At 38.7% G+C, this 13406-nt stretch overlaps 1 protein-coding gene across 1 annotated transcript in view; it reads right to left on the minus strand.

Moving 5' to 3' along the window:
- LOC145392429 (microfibril-associated glycoprotein 4-like) overlaps positions 1 to 11669 on the minus strand; it is a 26932-nt gene extending 15263 nt beyond the window's left edge. Inside the window, exons 1-2 of the mRNA XM_080266841.1 lie at positions 11439 to 11669; positions 1 to 276 (exon numbers count right to left, since the gene is read on the minus strand). The exon at positions 1 to 276 is cut by the window's left edge and continues 176 nt beyond it. Coding sequence (XP_080122967.1) covers positions 1 to 276; positions 11439 to 11669 — 507 coding nt within the window. The remainder of the gene's footprint in view (positions 277 to 11438) is intronic.
- Positions 11670 to 13406: the final 1737 nt, after the last annotated feature.

Consider the following 13406-nt stretch of genomic DNA (forward strand, 5'->3'; position numbering starts at 1 on the left):
AAAGCCGAGTTGATACTCGACCCAGGTTCTATAGAAGTCCTCGCGGGTGGTGGCATTGGTGCGGTGCTGAAAGACGGTCCAGCCGCCACCGTCAACAGTGTGGTCACAGAAAACAGTAGCTGCGTCGTAAGGGCGGCCAGGGTAGGGGTACACTTGCCGCACGCCACGCCCGCTGTCACCAGATGCCAACAGTTCCTTGCAGTGACGGGGTCGTGCCCGCCACGTGTTCAACTCCTTAATGGCCTCTCTCACCTCCTGCATACTCCCACGCATTTCCTGTTACCAACAATAAACAATAAATATTAAGCAACAGCGTGGGATGAACCAAGAACATCTCTCAAAGCCAGTGCATCAATAGAGCTGCCCCCTTTCCCGCCAGAGGTCTCCCATAAGCAGAGTATCATGGTTTGGTGATTATAGAAACAAAGCATAAAAGGGATCATGGAAACAACAGAATAACGGGAATTGCTTCATACCTATTCATTAAATGTTCTTTACCTTAAGTACAAATATATTTTCTGGTCACAGTAACCGTCAAATGAAATAACTGAAATTGCACTGTGTGTGTGTGTGTGTGTGTGTGTGTGTGTGTGTGTGTTGATGACATTTGCAGGCAAGGAGGAAACACGAAGGATCCAGAGCATTGTGTTCAATTATATTCATGGCAAAAGTGAGGTGAAATACAGTGCAACCATCAAATATATATATATATATATATATATATATATATATATATACATATATACATATATATATACATATATATATATATACATATACCTATATACATATATATATATATATATACATATATACATATACATATACATATATACATATATATATAGAGAGAGAGAGAGAGAGAGAGAGAGAGATTGATAGATAGACAGAAATAGATATAGATATACACAGATTGAGATAGATAGATAATTTCCTGTGGCACCCCACGGGATGCATAGGGCCTCGATGAACTCTCTCCACCAATATTTGTCTCTTGCCATCTCCTTCAGGTCCCACCAACACTCCTCTCCTGCTTCTCTTTTCATTGTCCTTAACCAGGTTTCCCTCAGCCTACCTCTACCTCTTCTTCCTCTAGCAGTCCACTCTGGCACATTCTGTATTAAACTGCCTTCTTTTCTGTATATGTGCCCCAACCACTTCCAGCGAGACAGTCTCACATATTCATTAACTGGTTCCACTCTTGTAATATCCCTTACTCTTGCATTTGTAACTCTGTCTTGCCACTTTACCCCAAGAATCCTTCTCAGTATTTTATTCTCAAATCCTAATACTTTCTGATCTGTTGCAATTGTACTGTACCATGACTCATGCCCATAAATTAAAATTGGTCTAACCATGGACTTGTAAATTTTCACTTTAGTGTGTACCGAAAGCAAATTATTATTCCATTCAGATTTCAACATTCCAGCAGCTCGCCAAGCCTGTCTAATCCTCTCCTCAATTTCAGTTTTCATGATCCGGTAGATGATACAATTGTTCCCCAATATTTATACATTCTTTATCACATTATTCCCAATTATACAATCTATTTGGTTCTCTACGTTCATATTAGTAATTTCAGTCTTTCCACAATTTATTACGAATCACACTTTTCTCCTTCCTCCACCAGACACTCAAACACCCTGAGCATCTCGTAAATACTTCAGCAAATCAGTACAAAATCATCAGCATAATCCACATCCATCAGCCTCCTATTTTCTTTCCAGTTAATTCCTGCACCTGTTCTCCTTACAACCTTTCTCATAACGTAATCCATAACCAAAGCAAACAACAAAAGCGAAAGAAGTCCTCCTTGAATCACTCCTTGACCTAACTTCAAACGGATCACTCAAAGAAGCATCCACCATTACCTTACAAATATACCTCAATGCATGCTTCTCATAATATTTACAAACTTTTCTGGTATACCATAGAACCTCATAATTTTCTACATAGCTCCACGTGAACACTATCAAAAGCCTTTTCAAAATCCGCAAAGAACATATATACTAAGTGGCATCTTCATCTCATTAGCTTGTTGCATTAGATGCCTTATAATAAAAATTTGATCATTACAACCTGAACCCTTTCTAAATCCCGCTTATTCTTCTCTTAAAATTTCATTATTTTGTTTTCTTATGCGAGGAAGAAGGAACCACAGGCCGCGAGCCAGCAAAATTGTTCCTTCCAAGAGAAAAACAAAATACAAGAGAGAGCCAAATTCAATATCCGATCATTTCGAGATGCCTGGACACACTGCGTTTGAAAGACTGGATATCATAGGAAGCAGGAAATACAGACGGAGGGGGACAGTTCCAGAGTTGACCTGTTGCATAAATGAAGGATGGGGAGTAACGGTTAACTCTTGCATTAGAGAGTTGGACAGAAAAGGGATGAGAGTTTGCTGCTAGATGGGTGCTACGCGCCCGTCGTAGAGATGGAGGAATGCATGCAGACAGTTCAGAGGAACAGTGACCATTGAAGTAGCGATAGAAAGGAGATAGAGATGCAACAGTGCGGCGAAGAGACAGAGGTTGAAGGGAGTCAGTAAGAGGAGGAGAGTTAATGAAAAGAAAAGCCTTTGACTCCTCCCTGTTGAGAAGAGCTGTATGTGGGGAGCCTCCCCACACATGAGAGTTGTACTCTACACATAGGCGGATGAAACCAGTGTATAGAGTCAACAATTATGAAGGGGTAAAGAAAGAACGGCGTCGGCTTAGCACACTAAATCTCTTGGAAGCAGTTTTTACCAGAGATGTAATATGATCTTTTCAAGATAAGTCCCGAGTAAGTTAAACCCCAAGCGTGTTCAAGGATGATGCAGGATTAAGCTGAATATTATTAAACGCTAGTGGGTACTCCTGTGGAAGATTTTGTCAGGTTGAAAGGTGTAAAAACAGAGTCTTTGATGCATTAAAAACAAAAAGATTATTTTTACCCCAGTCAGAATACAAGCCAAGTCAGACATTAGGTGTGCCATAGCCTCATCCCTTGTTTGTTGAAGTAACTGCTGAGATGGACGTTGCGGGAACCGAATGGAAAGGTGAAGAGTGGAATCATCAGCGTATGAGTGGATAGGGTTAGATGTACAGCTTAGAAGGTCATTGATGAATAAAAGGAAGAGAGTTGGTGATAGGACAGAGCCCTGAGGAACACCACTGTTAATACAGTAGGTCCAGGAGAAGAACGATGGCCATCTACAACAGCGGCTATAGATCGACCAGAAAGGAAGCTAGAGATGAAGGCACAGACAGAAGGAATTCCTGGCTCTAGTCTGTTCAGCAAGATTTTGGAAAAGACTTTTCAACTACAGGTGTCATTTGTCGAATTTATCCCCTTGAATTTCCACACACACTTAAATCTCTCTCTCTCTCTCTCTCTCTCTCTCTCTCTCTCTCTCTCTCTCTCTCTCTCTCTCTTTAAGTTCAGGAGAAGTTCCAGAGACGTGGAAGACTGCAAACGTGGTGCCCATCTTTAAAAAAGGTGATAAATCAGCTGCGTCGAATTATCGTCCGATAAGTCTAACGTCAATAGTAGGAAAAATGTTAGAGTCAATTTTGGCAAATAAGATTAGAGAACACTTAGAAAGATTTAATCTTATAAACGAAAGTCAGCACGGATTCAGGCAAGGACGATCCTGCCTCACAAACTTGTTGTCATTCTACTCGGAGGTCTATGAGGCAGTAGATAGCGATAAAGCTTACGATGTTATTTATCTGGACTTTAGTAAAGCTTTTGATAGGGTCCCACACGAAAGGTTAGTTAGAAAGGTTCGAGCACACGGTATAGACGGCGATATCTTAAAATGGATAGAATCCTGGCTGAAAGGACGAAAGCAGAGAGTATTAATAAATGGAACCAAGTTGGACTGGGGATTAGTAACTAGCGGTGTACCACAGGGTTCAGTACTCGGTCCCTTATCATTTATTATATATATAAATAATCTAGACTTAGGAGTCAATAGCAGCATCAGCAAATCTGCCAACGATACAAAAATAGGGCGTATCATTAACTCGACTGACGATTGCCGTAACTTACAAAAAGATTTCGATACATTGTCCAAATGGTCTAAAACTTGGCAAATGGAATATAACGTTGAAAAATGTAAAGTACTTAACGTAGGCAAGACCATTGGAGATACTAAATACAGCTTAGATAACAAACAAATCAGCAAATCGGAATGCGAGAGAGATCTAGGAGTTATGATTAGTAACGACCTTAAACCAAGGCAACAGTGTATTAATGCGAGAAATAAAGCAAATAGGGTCCTAGGATTTATTTCGAGAAGCGTGAGCAATAGATCATCTAAAGTAATACTGAAACTTTATCTAGCATTAGTAAGGCCACATTTAGACTACGCAGTACAATTTTGGTGTCCTTAATATAGACTGGATATTAATTCGTTAGAAAATGTACAGAGAAGAATGACAAAAATGATACATGACGTCCGGAACCTGTCATATGAAGACAGACTGAAAAGACTAAGTCTGCATTCGCTAGAGAGGCGTAGAGTAAGGGGAGACTTAATTGAGGTGTAAAATAAGGGAGATATTAGCAAGGTACTTAAAGTGAGCATACAGGATAGAACTAGAAATAATGGTTTCAAACTAGAAAAATTCCGTATCAGTAAGGAAATAGGTAGAAATTGGTTTGGTAATAGAGTAGTAGACGAATGGAATAAGCTACCTAGTAAAGTAGTTGCTGCCTCTTCCATTGAGAGTTTCAAGCATAGGCTAGATAAGCATATGACTAATAAGGGGTGGATATAGAAAAAAGAAAATCTTATAACCAATACTAATTCATAATTTTTCCTTTTCAGGTTACACTATGATAGTCTCTATTCTCCTTTCACACTTTCCTGTAAATTGTCCACGCCAGTTTTTCTATACTGCGTGGTGTTCTTTCTGACTTTTTCCTGCCGGCTTCGGCTGGAGGGTTTGGAGGGCTGGGGAGAGCCTTCTTCTTTGCTATCCTTATCTCATTCTAGTAGTTCAGTTACTCTTCTAGGAGCTGCCTAGCATGGGCCAACCGGCCTACTGCAGTTATCCTCTCTTCCTATGTTCTTATGTTCTCTCTCTCTCTCTCTCTCTCTCTCTCTCTCTCTCTCTCTCTCTCTCTTTGGGGGGGTATTTTTATGATTACTCCGTTTTTCACTCTTATGGAATTTCACCATTATCCCAAGCCACATTAAAAGTTTTAGAAAAGCATTCATTAACTCATCATTTTCCACCTTAAACATTTCAGGAAATATTCCATCCTCTCCTGGGGCATTAAAATTCTTTAACTCCTTTATAGAATTTGCTACCTCTTCTAATATTATATTCATTGTTTCTGTGTGTGTGTGTGTGTGTGTGTGTGTGTGTGTGTGTACGCATATATATATATATATATATATATATATATATATATATATATATATATATATATATATATATATATATATGTATGTATATATATATATATATATATATATATATATATATATATATATATATATATATATATATATATATATATATATATATATATATATGAACACAAGTCAAGAGTGAGAGCATGTGAGTTATTTAAGAGGAGCCTGTGGAGTCACGTGGAGAGACAGGCTGACGAATGAAGTCCGTTGTGGTGTGGATGTGGATGTGATAGGAAGCGTTATGAGGAACACACTAGCATGTATTGGCCAATATGGAGAGGTGGGTGTTAGACTGACGAAGAGAGTGTGGTGACATGTGGAGGTATAGGAGGAGGCTGGGATGAGAAGGAGGGATGGGGTGGGTATAGAGGGGGGTGTGAGACGGGAACAGGGCAGTGAAATGGCGGGGGACAGGGCGACTTGGAGGCGATTTGTTTGTGGCCACCCCAAACGGGATTGAGGCTTCTGGCAATTGATAGATAGACAGATATATGAACATAAGAAGAGAGGATAACTTCAGTAGGCCGGTTGGCCCATGCTAGGCAGCTCCTAAAAGAGTAACTGAACTACTAGAATGAGATAAGGACAACAAAGAATAAGGCTCTCCCCCGCCCTCCAAACCCTCCAGCTGAAGCCGGCATGAAAAAGTCATAAAGAACACCACGCAGTATAGAACTGGCGTGGACATTTTATAGGAAAATGTGAAAGGAGAATAGAGACTATCGTAGTGTACCCTGAGAAGGAAAAGTATGAATTAGTATTGGTTATAAGATTTTTTCTTCTATATCCACCCCCTATTTGTCATGTGCTTATTTAGCCTACGCTTGAAACTCTCAATGGAAGAGGCAGCAACTACTTTGCAGCTTATTCCATTCGTCTACTACTCTATTACCAAACTAATTTCTACCTATTTCCTTATTGAAACGGAATTTTTCTAGTTTAAAACCATTACTTCTAGTTATATCCTGTATGCTCACTTTAAGTACCTTCCTAATATCTCCCTTATTTATATCCTTCATCCACTTAAACACCTCAGTTAAGTCTTCCCTTACTCTATGTCCCTCTAGCGAGTGCAGACTAGTCTTTTCAGTCTGTCTTCATACGAAAGGTTCCGAACGTCATGTGTCATTTTTGTAATTCTTCTCTGTACATTTTCTAACGAGTTAATATCCAATATATAGTAAGAACACCAAAATTGTACTGCGTAGTCTAAATGTGTACTGACATCTTCAGGGGAGAGCAAAGTGAAGGAGTTGGAGTTGTTGTTGTAGATTTTCCTCCCTTTGGGAGGACCGGGCCAAATATGGGCCCGCCATTGGAGTTGGAGAACACCTGTCACATTTATACAGAAAGTAGGGGGGGGGGGGAGTCCCAAGGGAGCTTACTAAGTCGCTGACAGATGCCACTGTTCTAAACTTACATCCTTGTTTCTAGCTAAGTAAATGCAGTATTAAAATAAGTATTATTACATACATAAAACATAATTCATGATAACACACTTATGGATAAAAATGAATTATATACCGTACGGTAAGCATAACTGGGGAGTGTCTTACAGGATTATCAGGGTGTGGGAAGGGGATTATCAAGCATGGCCTATTGACCTGCCCAGCTCTCTCTCTCTCTCTCTCTCTCTCTCTCTCTCTCTCTCTCTCTCTCTCTCTCTCTCTCTGTCTGTCTGTCTCTCTCTCTCTCTCTCTCTCTCTCTCTTTTCCATAATTCTGCAAATTACTCTAATCAAACAGAGTCATGCTTAATGGACAACAACGCATATACTCAGTGTCAGTATACATATGCATGTGAATTGCAGTAACATGAACACTGACCCATTAAAAAAAAAAAACCTTAACCTGAAGTATACTGTATATGAACTCAGGTACATACCTACGTACAAAAGCACATACAAACGTATACATATATGAATGAGCACAAATATATGTAGAAAAAAAAAGTATGATAAAAAAATGCGTACAGTGTAGCTCATTCTTTTCAAACAGAAATGCATATGCATTCATACCCTTATACAAATCCCGTTCGTTACATGTATGTGCTTCTATAATAAGGGGAACAAGTATATATATACAAACTAGATCAAACTAAGTGATCTTAACTAGGCTACATATTTTCTCTGTGATGAACTTATCTAACTTGTAGATCCCATAGCTCAGGTTCATATTATCAGACTCTGGTTTCTTGATTACACTGGATTCAATGATGTTCCTGTTAACGGCAGATTTGCAAGACAAAACTGAAGAGGCATTATCCCAATCTATACAGTGTTTCTCATCTCTCATATATACAAATAAGGAATTGGATGGTTGTCCTGTCCACTTATGCTGTTTGATTCTAGCATCCAGTTCTTATCCTGTCTTGCCTACATAAAACTTGTTGCACTCTTTACATGGTATTTTGTAAATGCAGCCACTTGAATTATCAGGTGAATTCTTAACCAACCTCTTCTTCACTGTACAAGAATCAATGAACACTACGTTTACATTCCACCTTGTCATCAGCTGAGGAACTTTGGAAAATTTCTCACTGTATAGTGAAATTAGGAGATTCGTTTTGAGAAGGCAATGGGATGGTCCTATAGAAGGTTTTCCTTGCTTGGTTGAAATCTTTATCTATGAAGGTTTGGGGGTACTTTAATTTAGCTGCAGTATCGTAGATGTTTCCAAGTTCCTCATCCGAGTAAGTAGAGACCTAGAAGAAAACACTGACAATTTGACTTTATCCTGATGAGCAGAATAAAAATGAATATAAGAACAAACATTAGTGGGCTTTTTGTAGATACTGAATCTTAATCCATTCCTTGCTCAGTGAAAAATGCAATCTAAGAATGGCATTTTCCATCATTTCCATGTTCCACTGTAAATTTTATGGAAGGTGCTAAATTGTTCAGCTGAGGAAGGAAAGTATCCAGGCTTTCACTAGATGGCCAAAGACATATCACCTACATATCCAAACCACACTGTATCCTTAACAGAATGTTACTAAGTAATCATTTCTCAAAGAATTCCATGTAAAGATTACTGGGAACAGGTGAGTTTTTTTTTTTTTTTCCATGGGTCAGAGTTTATGTTACTATAATTCACATGCATATATATAAATGACATTGATTATATGTGTGGTTGTCTATTAAGCATGACTCCGTATTCGATTAATTAGCAGAATTATGAGAGAGAGAGAGAGAGAGAGAGAGAGAGAGCTGGGCAGGTCAATAGGCCATGCTTGATAATCCCCTTCCCACACCCTGATAATCCTGTAAGACACTCCCCAGTTATGCTTACCGTACGGTATATAATTCATTTTTATCCATAAGTGTGTTATCATGAATTATGTTTTATGTATGTAATAATACTTATTTTAATACTGCATTTACTTAGCAAGAAACAAGGATGTAAGTTTAGAACAGTAGCATCTGTCAGCGACTTAGTAAGCTTCCTTGGGACTTCCCTCCCCCCCCCCCTACTTTCTGTATAAAAATGACAGGTGTTCTCCAACTAACAGAAACTTTCCCAGTAGCCTAAGCCTACTACACCTAGAGCCACAACCCATTTACACTTAGCTAGCTACCTTCCAACACAACACACACCAAAATAATAAATAAATAAATAAATAAATAAAACAAAATAAATGAAATAAAATAAATTAATAAATTAATAACAATAATAATAATCAATAAAAATAAAATGAAAAGAATAAAAATAAATAAATAAATAAACCAAATAAAAACAAAAATAATAATAAATAAATAAATAAACAAACAATTACACAAAAATATAAATAAATAAATAAATAAACACATAAATTCATAATCAAACAAAACATAGAGACAATGAACAAAAACACAAAAGACAGCAAGGTGGTCAGCCCACCAACTGTTATTCTCGGACTTTCCTTCTGTTTTTCTCACTATTTCCTTCCTCCTCCCCTCCTTATTTCCCCCCTCTAACTAAAAAAAAAAAAAAAAAAAAAAAAAAAAAAATCCTTCACTTTGCTCTCCCCTGAAGATGTGAATACACGAAAGCGCTCGGGATATATCGTGTTTCCTCTTCCTTGTGGATATCAGCATATCTCTGAATCACGCGTTATTAAGTGATTTAATTGCATATATATATATATATATATATATATATATATATATATATATATATATATATATATATCACTTTACGATTAGATGAGAAACAACACTGTGGGAATGGCGAATGTCGTGACATTTTCATGCTCCACGCTCAACCCATTCATTTTGAAGACTGGTATATTGGTTTTATTCCTGCCATCTAAAAGTGATTTTCTTCAGTTAGAGTTCTTTCCGAAAATGGCTGGGTACAACATATATCACTTATCCTTTCAGCACCTGAGTAGCCTCCTCTCTGAAGGAGAATGGAGCTACTTTGACTTGGTATTAAAATAAAAGTTATAGCCACACCCACATTAACAGTGTTTCACAACACTCACATCATACATAGCCTCCGACAAGCTCCCAGACAGACACTTCAAAACAGACACTTATGTCCTTACACACCCCAAGCACACCTCCCGACCCAACCCCTCATACAGTCCATGATAAACACTCCTGATTCACGCCAAACACCATGATACACACTCCTGATACACTCCCGACACCATGATACACACCCCTGATACACGCCCGACACCCCCCCGCCATTGTTTTCACTGACACATTCCCTCACCCCTCACCCACCCCCTGTTACCCGTTCGACACATCCCTGACCATAGCCCCCATCACACCTGACACACCCAAACACATCCCAGAAGATGTCCTTTGTCCTTGAACAAACCCCTCACAAACAGCCCAGATGCACACCACACACCCGAGACGCACTCGACGCACACACGACACCAACAATACCATTCATCTTTTAGCATACCATTCATAAACTCTGAATCCCATCTTTCCGTAAGGTACAGTGATTCAGTGAGTGAGTGTCGCGGTTAGGGACACACATTGCGTTTGGCAGTCCCTGTGAGTGCAGCAAAATGTAATTCAGCTGAAGGAATGCTGAGTCTAACAACGGCTGGAAGATTAATGATATACTTGCTGCCCGACGTAATATGTTCATAGAACAGTTATGACTTAGAATGGCCTCATGAATCACCTCCTGAAGTTATTACGTCAACTCGTGGGACCCCATGTATTTGCTCTAGCCATCTCACAATTACAATGACTTTATGAAATTTGTTCTAAATCCAGATGATTGTTTCAGCTTGAAGGTGGCGTCTCATTGTCTTTAGGTTTTCTCAATAGTTAACGTTGTCTTAGCCATGATTCCTGCTATTACAAAATAAGTTATCTCATCCGTGAATAACCAACTAGTAGGGGAGGGGTAGAAACCAAGGTTATATTAAACCTCTTCGGTCAAAGTATCTTCCATCAACTTAATGCAAATCACCTGGAGGCACTGACAAAAAAATAATGGCGTCATCATAGTAACACGATAAATGAACTCTTTTCGTTGTCACTAAGATCAAAACTTTACCATGTCAATCATGTTCCCACCAGACTCTTTTAACCAGCTTATGAAAATACTTAAGCGAAGGAGGGAGTTCGAAACAATCTCCAATAACCTTTTAGTTCGAAAACTATTTACTTTTACTTAATTCTGCATACTTCGAGAGTGTTATCTCAGCTCAGGAAAACGTTGTATAATGAAGGGGTTAATAAGGTTATGACTAACCTCTCCAGATCAAAAATTCTTTCAGTGGGTTAATAAAATGATTTGTTCCTCAATAGAATGAAATATGAAAGACGTCTCAGGCTGAGCGAATCCGGACGTTTACTACCTCCTTGAATTTCGTATTGAATAGTATTACCAGACTATTTCGCCCAAATTAGAAAGCATTTATGACAAAAAGGAAAAAGAATTATCTATGACACAGGAGGAAGAGTTTCTGCTTTATTCTTGTAACCGCAGAACGACTATATTCAGGTTGAGAAGGAATGATCGGTCTGAAATCGTTGATTAAATAACCAAGGGGAAGCACCTCTCTACCTTACCTGCAGAGACATAGTAAGCTGATCTTCTCCATTATGGGCTGAGCAGAGAGCAAGAGAGGACGACACACAGGCGGGGGCAAAGCCAACAGCCTGCAGGAGAGAGGAAACAGTAGGACAGTCACTGTGTTGGTTGTAGTTCCCGGCAGGCTGTGAAGCAGAGTTGATGGAGCCCAGTGTGGTAGCACCTAACACCACAACCATCACCGAACCCACATGCACACCCACGCCCATTACGTCGATCCAGTCTTAGACTCTTGGTCTTGCTGCCACCCGACTATTTCACTAAGCTTAGAATACTCTGAATTGTCTTGGTGACTAGACGAGGCGCAAGATGGCCCAAGAGTGACGGACAGCATGAACACCACCACCAGCTCCTCGTATTTAAGGTCGCCGGATCTCTGTTAGTGTCATCAGCCGTTGTATGTGGTAAAACACTTGACTACTTAAGAGGTCCTGAGTGTTTTAATATCCTTGCACTTAAAAAATTTCATTAGCCTCTTAACGCTTGTAACATTATTGTCTCTGCCATTAGGATGTGGTAATTGCCCAATTGCTTGTTGTTGTTGTTGTTTTCTATCATTTAATTTTTCACACTACGCATACCTTCCAACCTTCTGTGGTTATCTTGATAGGGTCTGCGAAACACTTTGAATAAATTACACTCAAATTATTGTCACCCTGCCAAATACAGAGAAGAAAATGGTAAGTTAGAGTTTCTAGAAAAACGACTCTAAAGCTGCGTAAAATGGTTTCGCAGAAGAAAAACCTGATTAACTCTATGAAAAGTAAAACCTCTCTTTTTAAACGGAAAATATGACTTTTTTTTTTTTTTATCAGACAACGAAAGCCCACTCTCAGTTTGAATTAATGTCCGTCGTTAACAAGAATGAAGTTTAGAATCACACCACTACCAGAATTCATGCGGAGACTGCTTTAATTGCTGTACCAGTCATTCCATTTAAAAAAAAAAAAAATCAAACTTCTGTTGGTTTATACCTGTCTAAATCATTCAAGGACATTGATTTTCTATTGAATTCGTTGGGCATGTACTGTTCTTTAACAGCTTTCCCAATTTAGCTGATATTTTCTTATTACTATGAGATGCAGTCCTATTTGCGAGATGCGTTTTGAGCCAAAGATGGAATAATATTCTCATTAATCGCATATAAACTAGACGCACAGGATCTAGGATAAACTGTGTCAGAACACAAACATTAAGGCAGAGCAATAAACTTTGACCCTTGTAGTGATCACTCTCTTCCACTGAGGCAAAATAAGCATCTGTCCATAAGGGAGCATTATGTTCTGGAAAGGTAATCGTCGACCTATCATATTTTCCATATTGCTGGCACCTCTCGTAACTACTGTAACCAGAATGAGACTTTATACGCTTTAGAAACTGACGGGCAGCAGCATCACGGATGAAGCACTGGATACAAATCATGTATTTTACACCTTTAAAATCATACATTGCTTAATACATAAATTTTATCAATAAAATCCTTCAAAATAATATTCCTGTACATTTTCTGGCTTACAACTCGCTAAAAATATACCTGCTGCAATATAGCCTGAAAAGGTTTTCATTTTCAGTGCAAAACTGCACTAAAACTCTTGGATAGTGAGATAGCACCACTATTTACTCTTGAGAAGATACATGTTATTTTTCTTCATTCCAAATGAGAAATTTACTTAGGATATCCACATGTGCAATTTGCTATCCCAAAACGAAAATATTCATCTCCAGAAATATTCTTGATTTGATCGGAAAGGTTTAAAGGATTTTTACACATTGTACACGGATCTGCTGGCATCTTGATGTACAAAATACATCATTCAGAGCTGAATGATGTATCTTGTAATTAATGGCCCAGTTTCTATGAAGACTTTGGGTAACTGCACTTTCATTGGTCACTGTTTCCGAAGGCTCACTATCAAACTCTTCAGCTTCAGACTCTAAAGAGTTGT

The sequence above is a fragment of the Coenobita brevimanus genome, chromosome 2, assembly GCF_032717465.1.
Source record: "Coenobita brevimanus isolate Jiangsu-jjx chromosome 2, ASM3271746v2, whole genome shotgun sequence".
Classification (NCBI taxonomy): domain Eukaryota; kingdom Metazoa; phylum Arthropoda; class Malacostraca; order Decapoda; family Coenobitidae; genus Coenobita; species Coenobita brevimanus.